The sequence below is a fragment of the Bubalus kerabau genome, chromosome 22 (genome assembly GCF_029407905.1).
Source record: "Bubalus kerabau isolate K-KA32 ecotype Philippines breed swamp buffalo chromosome 22, PCC_UOA_SB_1v2, whole genome shotgun sequence".
In the NCBI taxonomy this organism is placed as follows: domain Eukaryota; kingdom Metazoa; phylum Chordata; class Mammalia; order Artiodactyla; family Bovidae; genus Bubalus; species Bubalus kerabau.
Window position 1 is genome coordinate 1,870,410 of NC_073645.1, and position 20,350 is coordinate 1,890,759.

Genomic DNA, 20,350 nt, shown 5'->3' on the forward strand with positions numbered 1-20,350 from the left:
TTTGCCAAATATCAAAATGAATCTGCCACAGGTATACATGTGTTCCCCATCCTGAACCCTCCTCCCTCCTCCCTCCCCATTCCATCCCTCTGGGTCGTCCCAGTGCACCAGCCCCAAGCATCCAGTATCGTGCATTGAACCTGGACTGGCATCTCGTTTCATACATGATATTTTACATGTTTCAATGCCATTCTCCCAAATCTTCCCACCCTCTCTCTCTCCCACAGAGTCCATAAGACTGTTCTATACATCAGTGTCTCTTTTGCTGTCTCGTACACAGGGTTATTGTTACCATCTTTCTAAATTCCATATATATGCATTAGTATACTGTATTGGTGTTTTTCTTTCTGGCTTACTTCACTCTGTATAATCGGCTCCAGTTTCATCCACCTCATTAGAACTGATTCAAATGTATTCTTTTTAATGGCTGAGTAATACTCCATTATGTATATGTACCACTGCTTTCTTATCCATTCATCTGCTGATGGACATCTAGGTTGCTTCCATGTCCTGGCTATTATAAACAGTGCTGTGATGAATATTGGGGTACACGTGTCTCTTTCCCTTCTAGTTTCCTCAGTGTGTATGCCCAGCAGTGGGATTGCTGGATCATAAGGCAGTTCTATTTCCAGTTTTTAAAGGAATCTCCACACTGTTCTCCATAGTGGCTGTACTATTTTGCATTCCCACCAACAGTGTAAGAGGGTTCCCTTTTCTCCACACCCTCTCCAGCATTTATCACTTGTAGACTTTTGGATTGCAGCCATTCTGACTGGTATGAAATGGTACCTTATAGTGGTTTTGATTTGCATTTCTCTGATAATGAGTGATGTTGAGCATCTTTCCATGTGTTTGTTAGCCATCTGTATGTCTTCTTTGGAGAAATGTCTATTTAGTCCTTTGGCCCATTTTTTGATTGGGTCATTTATTTTTCTGGAGTTGAGCTGTAGGAGTTGCTTGTATATTCTCGAGATTAGTTGTTTGTCAGTTGCTTCATTTGCTATTATCTTCTCCCATTCTGAAGGCTGTCTTTTCACCTTGCTAATAGTTTCCTTTGATGTGCAGAAGCTTTTAAGGTTAATTAGGTACCATTTGTTTATTTTTGCTTTTATTTCCAATATTCTGGGAGGTGGGTCATAGAGGATCCTGCTGTGATATATGTCAGAGAGTGTTTTGCCTATGTTCTCCTCTAGGAGTTTTATAGTTTCTGGTCTTATGTTTAGATCTTTAATCCATTTTGAGTTTATTTTTGTGTATGGTGTTAGAAAGTGTTCTAGTTTCCTTCTTTTACAAGTGGTTGACCAGATTTCCCAGCACCACTTGATAAAGAGATTGTCTTTAATCCATTGTATATTCTTGCTTCCTTTGTCAAAGATAAGGTGTCCATATGTGCATGGATTTATCTCTGGGCTTTCTATTTTGTTCCATTAATCTATATTTCTGTCTTTGTGCTAGTACCATACTGTCTTGATAACTGTGGCTTTGTAGTAGAGCCTGAAGTCAGGTAGGTTGATTCCTCCAGTTCCATTCTTCTTTCTCAAGATCGCTTTGGCTATTCGAGGTTTTTTGTATTTCCATACAAATTGTGAAATTATTTGTTCTAGCTCTGTGAAGAATACTATTGGTAGTTTGATAGGGATTGCATTGAATCTATAGATTGCTTTGGGTAGTATACTCATTTTCACCATATTGAGTCTTCCAATCCATGAACATGGTATATTTCTCCATCTGTTAGTGTCCTCTTTGATTTCTTTCACCAGTGTTTTATAGTTTTCTATACATAGGTCTTTAGTTTCTTTAGGTAGATATATTCCTAAGTATTTTATTCTTTCCATTGCAATGGTGAATGGAATTGTTTCCTTAATTTCTCTTTCTGTTTTCTCATTATTAGTGTATAGGAATGCAAGGGATTTCTGGGTGTTGATTTTATATCCTGCAACTTTACTATAGTCATTGATTAGTTCTAGTAATTTTCTGGTGGAGTCTTTAGGGTTTTCTCTGTAGAGGATCATGTCATCTGCAAACAGTGAGAGCTTTACTTCTTCTTTTCCAATTTGGATTCCTTTTATTTCTTTTTCTGCTCTGATTGCTGTGGCCAAAACTTCCAAAACTATGTTGAATAGTAATGGTGAAAGTGGGCACCCTTGTCTTGTTCCTGACTTTAAAACCATCTTCTATCTGTACAACCTTGTTGTAGACACAGAAGAGCTAAGAAAGCTCTCTGGGAGAGTGCTCTTTAGGCTAGGTCACCAAGGAAATCAAGTAATGATGGACAGAGACAACCTAAAGAGGAAATGAACTCTTCATGAACATTTCAAAGAATAGGGCAATGATGTTCAGAAATAGATTCTTGTGGGAGCTATATATTTATTTCTTTGAAAGAGATGTAGTTAGGAAGTTCACAAGGTAATTTTTTTATCTTTGTTCCAAGGATAGATTTAAATCCTTTTGTTGAACAAAAACAACCACATACCAATTAAAACAACAAATAAATAAGAGCAATTTAAAAACTAGAAAATCTTAGGGCAATAATATCATAGGCACAATTGTAGACCTGAAGTTCTTCAAAATGAATAATAATGCTAATTGATCTCCAGCCTGCCTTGGGATCCCTTTGGGGTGTGGGCTCTAAGCTTTCTGATTATTTTACTTGCATCATGCTCTAAGTATGAAAGATCCCTTAGGATATGTCAGTGACAAAACCTTTCAGTTTGCTGCTGCCTAGACTTATTTGGAGAAGAAATAGGAACACAATCTGCCCAGGTATAGTTTAAAAGAGTATATTTAAAAATTGGAATACAGATGAACAATTTTAAAATTAATTGGAATAGAATATATTTTAGAATAAAATATTTTGGATGACATTTTCAAAACAAGGGAAAATAATATTCCCTCTAATCTTATTTCAGTTATGTAGACATGTGGTATTATATAAAATGCATTTTTAGTAGTTAGGAATGAAAAAAACTTGAAATCTCTGAGATAGAATCTATTCAAACATTTAGACAAGTTAGGCACTTAACTGATTAGATTGTAAGCTATGTCAAAAGTCTCTTTTCCATTTTAGCAAATCTAGTCATTTTACCCAGAATGAGAGATGAGCACATTAAAATTAAATCATCATTGTGACCCTTAATATATTTGATACAAATACAAGTATGAATTATGAATGGGGGCATAAATTGAAATAGTATGACAAAAATTAATATTTAATTCATTATCACCAAGCATGTATAAGGGGCTATATTAAGAAATGAATTAAAAATTATGGCTCCCACCCGTGGAGTTGACAATCTATCAAAAGAAGAAATATGGAAACAGATGGAAATCATAAATGATATGTAAATAAATGATGTATAAAGCGTTTCCAGAACACAAAAATGAAAATGGGTAAGTAACAGAGGAACTGGAATTTAAAGAAGTCTCTTTTTAGGAAAGGTTGAGTTTTGATAGGCTTTGAAGAATAAATAGAGCTTTTCTTCCAACTGTTTAATTACCATTCACCTGGTAGAGATAAGCATAGGATAAAACACATAAGAAGTAGGGAAAAATGGAAAGTCATACTGCAATTGAGGGTTGAAAAATAATTATTCTGTGTGTTGACTGCAACATAAGAGATGTGAGTGGAATATGGATATAAACTATCATGGGATAGATCATAAAAGATAATATATAATATAATTTCAAATATATTGTCAAATATATGCATGTTCTACCTTTAAGATAAAATACAATGGCATACTGAAGCACTTCTAACTGCTAAACAGTGAAGTCTTAGCTGATGTCTTGGAAATAGTAAACAAAACTTCCAATCAAATACTTGCTTAACTATTTCAAAGTGGAATTCATCTATTTGTGGGACCACTAACTAGGCTTTTAAACACTCTGCTGACTCACTTCATGTAGTGATCAATACCATCAAAAATTATCCTCTTCCCATAGAAAGTTGTAGAAACACCCATGCATGCACACTTAAAAAAAATTTTTGATTTTGATAAAATAGGCACCACTTTAAATTAGGAAAATGAGGAACAAATTGAATTTTTGATGTGCTAAAATTAATGTATTTTGAGGGTGACAGAGCATTCAGATAAAGATCTCCCAGTTTCATTCAAGGTTCTTCCTGCTGTGCTGTGCTTGGCATAAATCTCAATGAAATGGCATTTTTCAACAGTTATCTCTTATTAGAAAATCAACTGTTCATTACTGAGACTCCATTGTACTTTTTTTCTCATAGATAGAATAAGTGAAATCAAATAGAAGTTTTGCATTTACTCTTTAATTTTTATTGGAGTATAATTTTTATTGATTTACAATATTGTAATTTCTGCTATTATATGTATATTCAATTTTCTGTAGATTCTTTTCCATATAGGCCATTTTGGAGCATTGTGTAGACTACCCTGCATTATAAGGTAGGTTCTTGTTAGTTATGTCATAGTGAGTGAGCTCCTGCATCAAAAAAACACAAGTTTGAAACCCCCTGTGCTACAGACAGGCTGTCTGAGCATACTTCAGTTGCTTTGTCTCTCAGTGTCTCTTCCATGCATATAAAATGGGCATATAAGAAGCAAAGTAGGACCTCTCTCATATTTCAGTGGCTAAGAATCCACCTGCCAATGCAGGGGACATTCCTGGACCAGTTTGATACCTGGTCCAGGAAGAGCCCACATGCTGTGGGACAACTAAGCCCATGTGACACAACTACTGAGCCTGTGCTCGGCAACAAGGAAAGCCAGCAAAATGAGAAGCCTGGGCGCCACACAGAGGAGCAGCCCTGGTCACTGCAAGCTGAGAATGCCTGAGTGCACTGAGGAAGTCCAGACCAGCCAAAAAAAAAAAAAAAATTGTATTATATTTAAAAAGAATACATTTGAATCAGTTCTAATGAGGTGGATGAAACTGGAGCCTATTATACAGAGTGAAGTAAGCCAGAAAGAAAAACACCAATACAGTATACTAACGCATATATATGGAATTTAGAAAGATGGTAACAATAACCCTGTGTACGAAACAGCAAAAGAGACACTGATGTATAGAACAGTCTTATGGACTCTGTGGGAGAGGGAGAGGGTGGAAAGATTTGGGAGAATGGCATTGAAACATCATGTATAATATCATGTATGAAATGAGTTGCCAGTCCAGGTTCGATGCACGATACTGGATGCTTGGGGCTGGTGCACTGGGACGACCCAGAGGGATGGTATGGGGAGGGAGGAGGGAGGAGGGTTCAGGATGTGAAACACATGTATACCTGTGGTGGATCCATTTCGATATTTGGCAAAACTAATACAATATTGTAAAGTTTAAAAATAAAATAAAATTTAAAAATAAAAAATAAAAAAATAACAACCCATGAGGTGGGTTATAGTCTCATAAAGTTGCCCATTTTCAGCATTTGCATTATTAACAGATTTGTAAAGATTATGGAGCAATCCATGGTGGCCTCTCTGCAATAAGTAGTGATTGTAGAATAGATGGCTAGAGCATGCTGTTCATTGCTCTGTCAGCACTGCAGAATGTGGAGTTTGTATCATATATGCAAGTCTGTCAGAATGATGTCACTGCAGGGGGTTCATTTGCTTTTATATTATTAATGTTAGAATATTTTTAATAAAAGCAATAGCTTTAATGTTTTGAAAAAATAACGTTAAATTTTAAATAACATAATGCTGCTGCTAAGTCACTTCAGTCATGTCCGACTCTGTGCGACCCCATAGACAGCAGCCCACCAGTCTCTGCTGTCCCTGGGATTCTCCAGGCAAGAACACTGGAGTGGGTTGCCATTTCCTCCTCCAATGCGTGAAAGTGAAAAGTGAAAGTGAAGTCGCTCAGTCGTGTCTGACTCTTCGTGAGCAAAGATTCAATGTGGGCTGAATCCTATCTACAGCTGTTAATTTCATAAAATGCATTTGATTTGGGAGAGAAATATACTTGGACTATAAAACATCTCAATTTACTCTTTGTCCCATTGACAGACTCAAGGATGGTAGCACTTTTACTGTTATCATTTCCATGTTGATAATACCAATTGCTTTAAAGGATAATAAGACTTGAATTTAATTAAGTTAGATTTCATTATCCTCTCTTCATCCAGACATACTAAAGACACATAATCCAGATAAATTGCACCCAGGTAACAGAATTTGTTCCTGTGGGCCTCATAGATCCTCGGGAGTTGAAGATGCCCCTCTTTGTCCTGTTCTTATCCATCTACTTCTTCACAGTAGCAGGCAACCTAGGTCTGATCCTAGTCATCAGAACAGATTCAAGGCTCAACACACCAATGTACTTCTTTCTTAGTACCTTGGCTTTTGTTGATTTCTGTTATTCTTCTGTCATTACACCCAAAATGCTGGGGAATTTTTTGTATAAACAAAATGTTATCTCTTTCAATGGATGTGGTGCCAGCTGGGCTTCACATGGCCCATGACTGGCCTTCATGACTGCCAAGTGTTTGCTACTGGCTTCCATGGCCTATGACTGGTATGTGGCCATTTGTAACCCTCTCTTTTATATGGTTGCAATGTCCCCAGGCATCTGCATTCAGCTTGAAGCTGGCCCCTATAGCTACAGATTCCTGGTTGCCCTATTTCATACCATCCTCACCTTTTGCCTCTCCTACTGCCATTCCAATATCATCAATCATTTCTATTGCGATGACATGCCTCTTCTCAGGCTCACTTGCTCAGACACTCACTCCAAGTAGCTATGGATTTTTGCCTGTGCTGGCCTCATGTTCATTTCTTCCCTTCTGGTTGTCTTTGTCTCCTACATGTACATTATTTCTGCCATCCTGAAGATGTGCTCCACTGAAGGCAGATGCAAGGCTTTTTTCACCTGTGGTTCCCACATGCTTGCAGTCACCATATTCTATGGGACCCTCATCTTTATGTACTTACAATCAAGTTCTAATCATTCCCTTGACACAGATAAGTTGGCCTCTGTCTTCTATACAGTGATCATTCCCATGTTGAACCCTTTAATCTACAGCCTTAGGAATAAGTAGGTGAAAGATGCCCTGAAAAAAGTTATCTTGAATAGAAACCAGGCTTTTATGTTCATGAAATTAAGAAAGTGACTTGAATGAATAAAAATGGAATTTTCCTCACAGTCTGATTTTTTTCTCTTAAGCTACCAAAATGCCTATTCTTAAGACTGGATTTCCACATGTCTGTTCATTGTGTAATAAAATTTTCTAAAGATTTTCACTTAGAATGAGATTTCAGATATGAAAGTGTCCATTAGAATTTTTGCCAATTCTCTCATTTTCAAATGAAATTATATTAAAAAATAATTATTTGTTCCATAAGAATTTATACCAACTTTTTGTTTAATTTCTCAAATGAATAATTGCATAACAAACCATTATCTGGATATGTAACTAGATATAGAACAAAGGTTTCACCTTTCCGCCACTTCAAAATCCCTGGGTCAGGATTTTCCAGTTCCATTAACCATATCCCACATGAAGAGCAAAGATGCACATTGTACTTCTTTCCCTGATTTGCTAGTATCTCAGAAAAATATAACATTATAAAGTGAAGTGAAAGTGAAGTCGCTCACTCATGTACGACTCTTTGCAACCTCAAGGACTGTAGCATATCAGGCTCCTCAGTCCATGGAATTTTCCAGACAAGAGTACTGGAGTGAGTTGCCATTTCCTTCTCCAGGGGATCTTCCCAACCCAGGGATCGAACCCAGGTCTCCCACACTACAAGCAGATGCTTTACTGTCTGAGCTACCAGGGAAGCCTCAAAACATAATGTAGAGAGATTTCTAATAGTTATTTAATAGTCTCACAAAGATCAGTTTTATCTTTAAACTTTCCATTGATTAGTGAAAAGTGAAAGTGAGGGTCACTCAGTCGTGTCCAACTCTTTGAGGCCCCATGGACTATACAGTCCATGGAATTCTCCAGGCCAGAATTCTGGAGTGGACTCCAGGGGATGTTCCCAACCCAGGGATTGAACCTAGGTCTCCTGCATTGCAGGCAGATTCTTTACCAGCTGAGCCACAAGGGAAGCTTTATAAAACTGTTCCATAAATCAAATATACTTCAATAAAAATAATTTTAAGTTAATGAATGAATTAATAAAACTGCTCCATATTTATACATTTAACAAACTGTCTTTATTGTTTTTTCAAATTGTCTTTATTGAGGAGAATAATACTATATACTAAGTTTCCCTGAGTCACTGATTTAACATGGCCTGGCATCTGGTCTGATCTCTGAAGACTAATTTTTAAGTCAACTCCATTTTTTAAAGCCTATGAGACCTTGTTATATTTTTTCAAAGTATCTAAAAAAGGTATAACTCAAGAATAGAATCCTAGGTGTATCATATATTCTAAATTAATATACATAAAATAATTGAAGCATCATAGATCATTTTCCAGTAGCAAGGATCCTATGCAGCTATACTGGGCAGATCTCAGGTTAGTTGGTCACCACTGGATAAGGTATAGTTTATAATATGATGACACACTAGGCAATGCAGCCTAGCTTAGAAAAGAGCACATGTCTTGTAGTCAAAGGATGGACTTGAACTGTGTGTGGGCTTCCTGTAGCTTATTTGTCAATTAAATAAGGACAGCATTACAAAATGTGAAGTCTTCTAAAATACTGAACACACAAAATAGTAATAATAAAATCATAAGCATTTGCATATCATCTCTCTTGCTAAAGACTTGAGTTCTAGTCTCAACTACACTAACCTTGAGAGGTCAATTTATAAATGAAGATTAACATATGCAACAGATAACTATGATATAGATAGCTAGACAGATATAGATATACAGGTATGGATATATAATTTCAGATAAGCATAATGATAATTTTGCAGTTTCAATTTCACAGAAAATGGTTTTGAGATTGTAATTTGCATATAATTTTAATATATATTAATGTGTGTGTGTGGGTGTGTGTGTGCATGCGCTTAAGCACTCAGTTCTGTCTAACTCTTTGTGACCCAATGGACAGTAGCTGACCAGGCTGCTCTGTGCACAGAACTGTCCTGGCAAGAGTACTACAGTGGGTTGTCATTTCCTATTCCAGTGGATCTTCCTGACCAAATAATCGAATCTGTATTTCCTCCATCTCCTGAATTGGCAGGCAGATTCTTTACCAGTAGGGCCACCTGTGAAGAAGTCTGTGTGTGTGTGTGTGTGTGTGTGTGTGTGTATGCCATTTGAATGTTTAATAAAATATAACCAGGGAAAGGAAATACAGTATATATTTTGGTGAATCACAGAGATACAGGGTTTACTTAATCCACAGTTCTCTAATGTTTCTTTTTTTGTCTTTTCTTTGAACATATTTACCTACTATTTGAACATTTCAGTGTTACATATCCTCAAAACCTGTCATTAATGTCTTTGAATTCACACTGTCCTGTCTTGGCAAAATGCAGCTTTTACCATGACACAGCTGTTCAATTAAAGATCATAGATTCCCTGGTGTCTGAAAGCCCGAATCTGAATGCTAGGTCTGACCTTTTAGGAGTCAAAACATCTCAGAAACTTAAGTATGCCTCCATCTCTTCAACAGTGTGAAGGTGAAACTAATAACAAATACTAAATCTATTGTGATGAGATCAACTGTAAAGTTCTTTTCTAAACGTCATAGTACCAAAAATAATGTGATACTATGAACAATTGCACTCATCTCACACGCTAGTCAAGTAATGCTCAAAATTCTCCAAGCCAGGCTTCACCAATATGTGAACTGTGAACTTCCAGATGTTCAAGCTGGTTTTAGAAAAGGCAGAGAAACCAGAGATCAAATTGCCAACATCCGCTGGATCATGGAAAAAGGAAGAGAGTTCCAGAAAAACATCTATTTCTGCTTTATTGACTATGCCAAAGCCTTTGACTGTGTGAATCACAATAAACTGTGGAAAATTCTGAAAGAGATGGGAATACCAGACCACCTGATCTGTCTCTTGAGAAATTTGTATTCAGGTCAGAAAGCAGCAGTTAGAACTGGACATGGAACAACAGACTGGTTCCAAATAGGAAAAGGAGTTTGTCAAGGCTGTATATTGTCACCCTGTTTATTTAACTTATATGCAGAAACGCTGGGCTGGAGGAAGCACAAGCTGGAATCAAGATTGCTGGGAGAAATATCAATAACCTCAGATATGCAGATGATACCACCACTATGGCAGAAAGTGAAGAGGAACTAAAGAGCCTCTTGATGAAAGTGAAAGAGGAGAGTGAAAAAGTTGGCTTAAAGCTCAACATTCAGAAAACTAAGATCATGGCATCTGGTCGCATCACTACATGGGAAATAGATGGAGAAACAGTGGAAACTGTGTCAGACTTTATTTTTTGGGGCTCCAAAATCACTGCAGATGGTAATTTCAGCCATGAAATTAAAAGATACTTACTCCTTGGAAGGAAAGTTATGACCAACTTAGATACAATATTGAAAAGCAGAGATATTACTTTGCCAACAAAGATTCGTCTAGTCAAGGCTATGGTTTTTCCAGTGGTCATGTATGGATGTGAGAGTTGGACTGTGAAGAAAGCTGAGTGCTGAAGAATTGATGCTTTTGAACTGTGGTGTTGGAGAAGATTCTTGCGAGTCCCTTGGACTGCAAGGAGATCCAACCAGTCCATCCTAAAGGAGATCAGCCCTGGGATTTCTTTGGAAGGAATGATACTAAAGCTGAAACTCCAATACTTTGACCACCTCATGCAAAGAGTTGACTCATTGGAAAAGACCCTGATGCTGGGAAGAATTGAGGGCAGGAGGAGAAGGGGACGACAGAGGATGAGATGGATGGATGGCATCACTGACTCAATGGACATGAGTTTGAGTAAACTACAGGAGTTGGTGATGGACAGGGAGGCCTGGCGTGCTGCCATTCATGGAGTCGCAAAGAGTCAGACACGACTGAGCGACTGAACTGAACTCAACTGAACGAGCACAATATATTTTTTCATTTATTTTGTCTTTAATTTTATTCACGAATGTCATAGATTTCTGAGAAAAGCATCTTTTTTGAAACTCTGAATTTATGTCAAAATAAAAGTTAAATAAGTCATCTAGCATTTGTTATTTAATTTTAATTTAATGCTTTAGTTTAACAATATCTTTTAACATATTTCTTATTTTGATGTTCCAATTCATAATCCTTTGTAACTTTAAAAGGCCAGTAATACCTAAAAGCAAGTAATACCTAAATACCTCCTTGCCAGTAATACCTAAAAGCAATATATCTTTCCTTATGAAAATAAATAAAACAATCCATCTTTCCCAAAGTTTAGTTTAACACAATTGCCTTTTGCTTTATAAGGGCTTATTACTAAGATTGTATTTTTCATTTGTTACAATCTGTTACAAAACAATATACCATAGCTTTTCAGAAAATTTTATTTTATTTTTTAAAATATAAATTTATTTATTTTAATTGGAGGTTAATTACTTTACAATATTGTATTGGTTTTGCCATACATCAACATGAATTCACCACAGGTATACATGTGTTCCCCGTCCTGAACCCCCCTCCCTCCTCCCTCCCCATACAATCCCTTAGAAAGCTTTAAATTGCAATTTTGTATAACATTTTTAAATGGCTGTATATTTGTTAAAGCTTTATGATCAGCCTTAAAATTACAGCCACAATAATGAATATATCAAAGTCTGTTCTCAAGTATTCAACTCTTTTAAGTTAGGAGGATAAATAGAGCTCTTTTAGATTCTATTTCATTACTTCATGTTTGGAAATAAAGTACTTTGCAGGCATGGCAGAATAAAACCAACCTCTGTATCCACTGTATCATTCTTATTGCGCCTGAAGTGTTTCCTGGCCCAAGCAGAGAAGTCTTTAATCATAGCCACCACCTTTCAGATTCCTGGTCACTTCCACAGATTCCACTGTGCCTGCATCACTATGTACCATGACAGGTTTTCTGAAGTATGTTTCAAGATATTATAGACTCATGGTGATGATCTATAAAATGTAATTCAAAGCTGAAATAAAATTTAAAAATAGTTAATGTTACAGTCTCTTGCTTGAAGGCACAATTCCCATTAGCGCAAAAGGAACTGACATGTTTACATTCTTTATTTATTGAGGTAACATTGGTTTATAATATTATATAAGTTTCAAGTGTACAACATTATATTTCAACATCTGCATACATACAGTACAAGAAAAGGGAGATTATATATATATATGCCTGCATGTGTGCTCAGTTGTTTTAGTTGTGTCTCTTTCTGACCCCATGGACTGTAGCCCACCAGGCTCCTCTGTCCATGGGATTCTCCAGTCAAGAATACGGGAGTGGGTTGCCATTTCCTCCTCCAGGGGATCTTCCCAACACAGGGATCAAATCCATGACTCCTGCATCTCCTGCATTGCAGGCATATTTTTTAACACTAGAATAGGCACCCCTCTCCAGTATTCTTACCTGGAAAATTCCATTGACAGAGGAGTCTGGTGGATTACATTCCATGGGGTTGCAAAGAACCAGACACAACTGAGCATGCGTACACACGATTCCAAGATTCAAAAAAACAGGGTGAGGTCAATCTTCATATAAACCTCAAACATGCTCTTCAGGATCCAACCCAAGTCCCCCCAAATTTTACCCAATTTGTAGTATATTTGTGAAAGGCAGATGCCTCTTCACCTGAAATATTTTCAGTGATGTTCCCTGTTGCCTCACGGCATTAACCCAGTACATCAGGATATGTTAGATTGCAGGGACGTCACCTTAGCCCATTTGGAGAAAGTCTAAGACAAATTTATCAGCAACCACTACTTGCTTCCACTGTCTGTGGCCACAGATCTCTCTGTATGCAACTTTCCATGTGGCAGGCTAAACAGCTAGGCCATTGGCAACAACCCAGGAACCAAAAATACAATAATTAATACATAGCAAGTTTTTCCCCCCTCCCCCCAAGGAATTCAGAATGTTTCATTTAAAAGAAGCTCCTGGCTAAGACTCTCTGGACACCAGCGTCTCCTTGAGGATGAGTGGGTCCTCCCTGAGGATGGGTGGGCCCTCCCTGACCCTGCAGGGTGGCTTCAGGAGGGGTAATGCTCAGGGATGGTTGTTGGCTGTGGGCTCTGAGTATTGCCATTCTGCCTCAGTCTGGGTGCCATCCCTTCCTCCCATGGGAGACCACTAGTGGACCAGCATGTACTGGGCATGGCCTGGGAGATTCCAGTTGACAAGCTGACCGACTCTGTGCTTAGACATGGTCAGACTGTTGTCCAGGCTAACCTTGCAAACTCCTGGTACAGGCTCCTGAGGGACTCGTTGGTCTGGACGCTGTCTCCACTGGCCATGCGTGCTCACTAGAGAGGCCTGGTGCAGCCCGAGGGCACATCCTCTTGGGTGCCTTTGTCCAAACCTCAGTCAGCTCCAAACTCATAGAATTTTGTTTCTCACTCTTCCTTGACTCTTTCCCTTTGTTTCATTACAGAAATAATCTCACCCTATATCACAGAAAGATTCTTTCTTATTTGGGACAGAAAAGGACGGGTTCAAAAACATGATTATAAAATTCATCTCTGATATCACAGGATGGAGAGCCTATTGAAAAAGAGAGGTGTGGAGAGAAGTATCTAACTGTCTTTTGCTGTTTTAACCAGTTACAGCTTTCCAGCTTCACCACTTTGTCTCATTTTAGTCCATAACTGGAGTAAGGAACCCACTGCTCCATCTTTTGCAGAAGATTCAAACCATATAATATTTTCTTGCACATGGGAATCCTCACTCAGTCCCACTCACTCATCACAATAAAAAACCTCAAACCCCATAGCCATTGCTGGCTCCTCCTAGCCATATTTTCAGATCAGATTGAGAGTTCACCCTCCTCTCCCTAGAAAGCCCCATTATGTGAACAAAACTCTTAATATCTTTTCTTCTTAGACATGTGGTATCATCTGGCTGGCCATCTAAAGCAAGTTCACATATATTTATCTGAAATGTAAATTGACCTATGTTTTGTATGTTTTGTCTTCTAGATACTGAAGAGAAAGAAATGAATATTTTTAATCTTTGCAGCTGAACTGAAATGTCAATCATAATATTGATTTGAACATGAATCTCAGAAGGAAGGAATGAAAGTTACTTTTTGGGAAATTCATTTTTATCCAATGGTTTACAAAAACTGTTACCAAATACAAGGCCCATAGATGTAACATTTATCTTAAATAAATTCATAATTTTAATATAAAGCCAATGTGACAGACTTCAAAGCAAATAATCAAAGCAGACATAGCAATTAATCAAGTTGTTTTCCCAAAAGAGATCATGAAAATATTCCTTTACTTTAGATCTTTAACTAAACATAGCTGAAAAAATGATGTACCATTTCAAAGGAAATCATTTCCCCCCCACTTACTAAACATTAAATAATTATGTTCATGTATGTATGTATAATTATATTGTTTTCAACCTTTATTAAAAAGAATGTAGTACAAAAAGAAATCTCCCCGAGGGACTACATACATAAAATACAAAGTTGTCTCATAAATACCCAGGTAATTTTAAATGTTACTGGCCTCACAAAGATTCCTGAAATAGTTTAGGCACACTGAACTACTTAGGGGTTTGTTATAGAACTGAATGATGACATATTGAATATTGAAAGGCATTAGGTAGTAGAAAAATATGCTCAATCCCCTTTTTGGGGGAAGGAATTTGGACTTACAAAAATATAACTTTATCCATTTAATCATTTAGAGATAATTATTGACCACCAGTCTCCTTTGTCCATGGGAATTCCCAGGCAAGAATACTAGAGTGGGTTGCTATTTCCTCCTCCAGCAGATCTTTCCAACACAAGGATTGGATGCACATCTACTGTGTCTCCTGCATTGACAGGTGGATTCTTTATCAGTAGTAGGGGAGCAAATTGAACATTGGCATGAGGATCAGGAAAGCATAGTAAAAGAAACTGCTCTCTGATTTGGAGAGCAAATGGATAATGACACTGTTCATTGAGACTCTTTGTGACCCCATGGACTAGAGCCAACCAGGTTCCTCTGTCCATGGAATTCTCCAGGCAAAAATATACTATAGTGGGTTTCCATTTCTTCCTCCAGGGGATCTTCCCAACCCAGGGATCGTACCTGTGTTTCTTATGTCTCCTGCATTGACAGGCAGATTCTTTACCACTAACACCATCTGGGAAGCGTGTTCATTGTGCTAGAAAATGTATATGCCAAGTCTTTGGTTTTGGGTCCCATGTGCAGAAATATCAAGTTGTTTTCTGTGTGTAATACTTTGATAAATATCTAAATGGTAATTTCTGAGAGATATTTAGTTGTAAAGAACTGGAGCAGCAAGAGGTAGTTGGAAAAATAATGTATTTATAGATTTGTTCATAATCAGCATATAGATGCCTATCGAGCACATAGGATTGGATAATTGATCAAGAAGGTGCCAAAATGAGAGGAAGGAGCTTTGGAGAGAACATGAAGAACATGCCATCTAAAGCACAGTAATAGAAACAGACTCCAAGATTGAGAATCAAAATAAACAAATAAATTCAAAAGACTGCTTTGCTTTAAAACCCAAACTTGTATTCAATTGAGTTCAGGGCTACAGTGCTGCCAAAAAATACAGGTTTTATTGAATTCAAAAATAGGGAAGTAGATAATAGACATGCTCAGGGAATTTTTTTGTTTTAATGAGAAAGATAGGTGGATTACACCTTGTTAAGTTATAAATGGAGCTTCCAGGGTGGCACTAGTGGTTAAATAGTCTGCCTGTCAGTGCAGGAGACATAAGAGATGCAAGTTACATATCTGAGTTGTGAAGATCCTTGGAGTATGAAATGGTAACCCACTCCAATATCTTTGCCTGGAAAATTCCATGGACAGAGGAGCCTTGTGGCCTACAATCCCTTGGATCACAAAGAGCCACTGTAATGGCAGAAAGTGCTTCTTGATGAGAGTGAAAGAGGAGAGTAAAGAAGCTGGCTTAAATCTCAACATTCTAAAAACTAAGATCATGGCATCCAGTCCCATCATTTCACGGCAAACAAGAGGAAAAAGTGGAAACAGTGACAAATTTTACTTTCTTGGACTCCAAAATCACTGCTAATGGTGACTACAGCCTTGAAATTAAAAGATGCTTGCTTCTTGGAAGAAAAGCTATGGCACATCTAGGCAGCATATTAAAAAGCAAAGAAAGTACTTTGCCAACAAAGGTCTGCATAGTCAAAGCTATCATTTTTCCAATAGTCATGTATGGATGTGAGAGTTGTACCATAAAGAAGGCTGACCACTGAAGAATTGATGCTTTCAAATTGTTGTGCTAGAGAAGACTCTTGAGAGTCCCGTGGGCTGCAAGGAGATCAAGCCAGTCAATCCTAAAGGAAATCAACCCTGAATATTCACTGGAAAGACTTATACTGAAATTGAAGCTGCAATAATTTGGCAATCTGATGCAAAGAGCAGCCTCACTGATAAAAACCCTGATGCTGGGAAAGATTGAGGACAGGAGGAGAAGAGGGTGAGATAGGATAAGATGTTTTTATGTCATCAATGACTCAAAGGAAATGAATTTGAGCAAACTCTGAGAGATAGTGAAGGACAGGGATGCCTGGCATGTTGCAGTCCATGGGGTCACAAAGAATCAGACACAACTTAGCAACTGAAAATAGTTATAAATATATTTGAGAAGTTGGGGACAGATACCTGTTCCAATAAGTTTGGTTGAAAACTAGTGATGGGGACAGAAAGAGAAAGGAGTAACCAAAATAAGTTTTCAAGGGGATGTAAATCCAAATTTAATGTGGGAGGAGCTTTTATATTTATTTTATCATGTTTTTTACTGTCTTGAAAATCTATAAGGTGCATGTAAAGTAACCTGAGACAATACAGTGATAAAGGAAAATCATGTAAACTTATACTCTGCCTTGTTAAGAAAGGATGGGAACAAATTCAATTGTACCAGTTTTTGAGCACTGAGAAGCCACCTTGGGTTTATATAAATTTTATGTGAAGTGAGGTTCTTCTAAATTCTGTCCAAATGCTCTTCACTTGGGACCATTTGATACTTCAAGATAGAGCTTAAAAACATATATCTTAATTACTTAAAAGCATTTTACAGTCTGGAAAATTGTTCACTGGTGTGTATTTTCCCAAAAGATAGCCAGAAAATTTCACAATGCCATTTTCCTAAATATAAATATTATGTATATATTAAAAAAAAATAGAATATGAAGAAAAAACAAAGTGAAGAAACTTTTATGATTATACCAAACTGATTCCCTAAAGATACATACTGTTAGTATTTTGATTTTTTACTTATACTTTCCATGCTTGATTTTGCTTATTTTTAATATTCTTATGAAACGATAAAATGACAGTTCTGTGAAAGAAATTATGTTAATGTATTTTCTATCAAAGTCACTTTATATCCTGAATGCTCTTTTTTTTTTTCTTTAAAGAAAAGCACAACACAGTCTTTGCTATTGTATTGATTATAAAATTTTAATTGAAATTCTCCCTTTTTTCTTTTACAGCTTCTTAGTGGAATTTCCACCTGGACCAAATGTTTTTACAGTAAATTCACAATAAATCTAGGTGCTTAATTCACCTAATTAAGCACATAATTCAGGGTGCTTATCAAGATTCTACTTTAACTGAATTTAGTATGACAGCCTGAAGTGCCAGGGCAGCCTTCTCACACTTAATCATTCCTTTCAGAGTCAAGATTATTCAGAGTGTGTGATCTGGTGGAATTTACTATAGAATTGCTTATTTCATGGCAGAAAGCAATCGTTCAGTGGTTACTGAGTTCATCCTTTTGGGCCTCACAGATAACCCAGAGCTTCAATTCATTTTCTTTTGCATTTTATTGTTAATCTACTTGATTACTGCCTTGGGCAATCTTGGTTTTATTGTGCTAATACAAGTGAGTCCTCAACTTCACACACCCATGTATTTTTTCCTCTGTCATCTGGCTTTTGTGGATTTTTATGGTTCCTCCACTATCACACCAAACAAGCTTGTAAACATTTTTCATGAAATTAAAAGTGTATCACTTTATGCATGTGCCACTCAAGTGTGTTGCTTTATCACATTTTCAGTTTGGGAATTATTAATGCTGTCTGCCTTGGCTTATGATCAGTATGTGGCCATATGCCACCCTTTACTCTATGTAGTTCTTATGCCTAGGAAACTCTGCATCCAAATGGTCACTGGCTCTTCTTATATTTATGGATTCCTGGTGGGATTCACACAAACAGTGGCTACTTTCCACATGGTTTTCTGTGCCCCTAATGTGATCAATCAGTTCTACTATGATGATGTTCCCTTGATCACTCTGGCCTGCTCTGATACACGAGTCAAAGAGCTGATGTTATTAGCCACTGCAGGATTCAATGTCTTCTGTTCTCTTATCATTGTACTCATATCCTATGTATTCATCATCTTTGCCATCGTAAGGATCCGTTCTGCTGTAGGGAGACAGAAAGCCTTTTCTACCTGCACCTCTCACCTGTTTTCTATTGCTATGCATTATGGGTCCCCCAGTTTTATGTACCTGAAGCCCAGATCAAGCCACTCACTATATAAAGACAATTTTGCCTCCGTTTTCTATACTGTGTTGATTCCTATGCTGAACCCGTTGATCTACAGCTTGAGGAATTGGGAGGTAAAAAATGATTTGAGAAAGATTATTGAAAAGATGTATTTGAATAAAAAATAAGAATTGTGTTGTTACTAAAGAAATGCTGGGTATAGTTTTCAATTCAGTTCAGTCTCTCAGTTGTGTCCAGCTCTTTGCAACCCCATGAACTGCACCACGCCAGGCCTCCCTGTCCATCACCAACTCCCAGAGTTTACCCAAACTCATGTCCATTGAGTTGGTGATGCCATCCAACCATCTCATACACTGTCGTCCCCTTCTCCTCCAGCCTTCAATCTTTCCCAGCATCAGGGTCCTTTCCAATGAGTCAGCCTCTTTGCTCAGGTAGCCAGAGTATTGGAGTTTCAGCTTCAACATCAGTCCTTCCAATGAACACCCAGGACTGATCTTCTTTAGGATGTACTGGTTGGATCTCCTTGCAGTCCAAGGGACTCGCAAGAGTTTTCTCCAACACCACAGTTCAAAAGCATCAATTCTTCAGCACTCAGCTTTCTTCACAGTCCAACTCTCACATCCATACATGACCACAGGAAAAACCATAGCCTTGACTAGACAAACCTTTGTTGGCAAAGTAATGTCTCTGCTTTTGAATATGCTATCTAGGTTGGGCATAACTTTCATTCCAAGAAGTAAGTGTCCTTTAATTTCATGGCTGCAGTCACCATCTGCAGTGATTTTGGAGCCCCCCAAAATAAAGCCAGCCACTGTTTCCCCATGTATTTCCATGAAGTGATGGGACCAGATGCCATGAGCTTAGTTTTCTGAATGTTAAGTTTTACGCCAACTTTTTTACTCTCCTCTTTCATTTTCATCAAGAGGCTCTTTAGTTCTTCTTCACTTTCTGCCATAAAGTTACAGATTTAGGACCTTTTAAATCAAGACTTGTACAATGATTCAGTATCAGTAGGCAGAGAAGTTTGGCCTTTGTGGCTCAGTTTGCTGAGGTCTTATTTCCTACTTGAAAATAGATATTTTCCTATTTTGACTTACACATAGTCGATATCACAAATATTTTAATGGTCAAATTCTAAAAAAGAGATAGAAGCTATCCATTCTCTTTGAACATAAAATGCTTTGTCAATAGAGATGAAAAATAAAGCACTTTAAAATCATAATTTTGTCTCATTTCTCTCTAATATTGAGGATTTTAGGCTATCTTGAGAGACACAAGCTATGCAAATAGTATAAACACCATGTAAATTTTTTCCTCCAAGCTGAACCAAAGTTAAATATGATATGTTGCTTGGTTAAAATGTTTTGGTTTTAAAATGTCCGTAAAATGAACTTATTATTATCTTTACAGTGTTACATGTGTATGGTCAGACATTTTTTAAAAGGCTTTATTTTTTAGAGAAGTTTTATGTTTACAACAAAATTGAAGAGAGATGCAGAGCTTTATCTTATACCCCCTTACTGTCACAGATGCATAACCTCCCAGTTATCAACACCACTCACCAAAGTGGCGGAGAAGGCAATGGCAACCCACTCCAGTACTCTTGCCTGGAAAATCCCATGGACGGAGGAGCCTGGTGGGCTGCAGTCTGTGGGTTCGCTGAGTCAGACACGACTGAGCGATTTCACTTTCTCTTTTCACTTTCATGCATTGGAGAAGGAAATGGCAACTCACTCCAGTGTTCTTGCCTGGAGAATCCCAGGGGCGGGGGAGCCTGGTGGGCTGCCATCTATGGGGTTGCACAGAGTCGGACACGACTGAAGCGACTTAGCA

General features: G+C 37.6%; 1 protein-coding gene and 1 pseudogene across 1 annotated transcript; both read left to right on the forward strand.

Annotated features, from left to right (window-relative positions):
* Positions 1 to 3,352: 3,352 nt before the first annotated feature.
* Positions 3,353 to 7,081, forward strand: LOC129637074 (olfactory receptor 8U9-like; annotated as a pseudogene).
* Positions 7,082 to 17,739: 10,658 nt separating this feature from the next.
* Positions 17,740 to 18,684, forward strand: LOC129637033 (olfactory receptor 5AL1-like). Its single transcript, XM_055560985.1, has one exon. The coding sequence runs from the start codon at positions 17,740 to 17,742 to the stop codon at positions 18,682 to 18,684; it is 945 nt and encodes a 314-aa protein (XP_055416960.1).
* Positions 18,685 to 20,350: the final 1,666 nt, after the last annotated feature.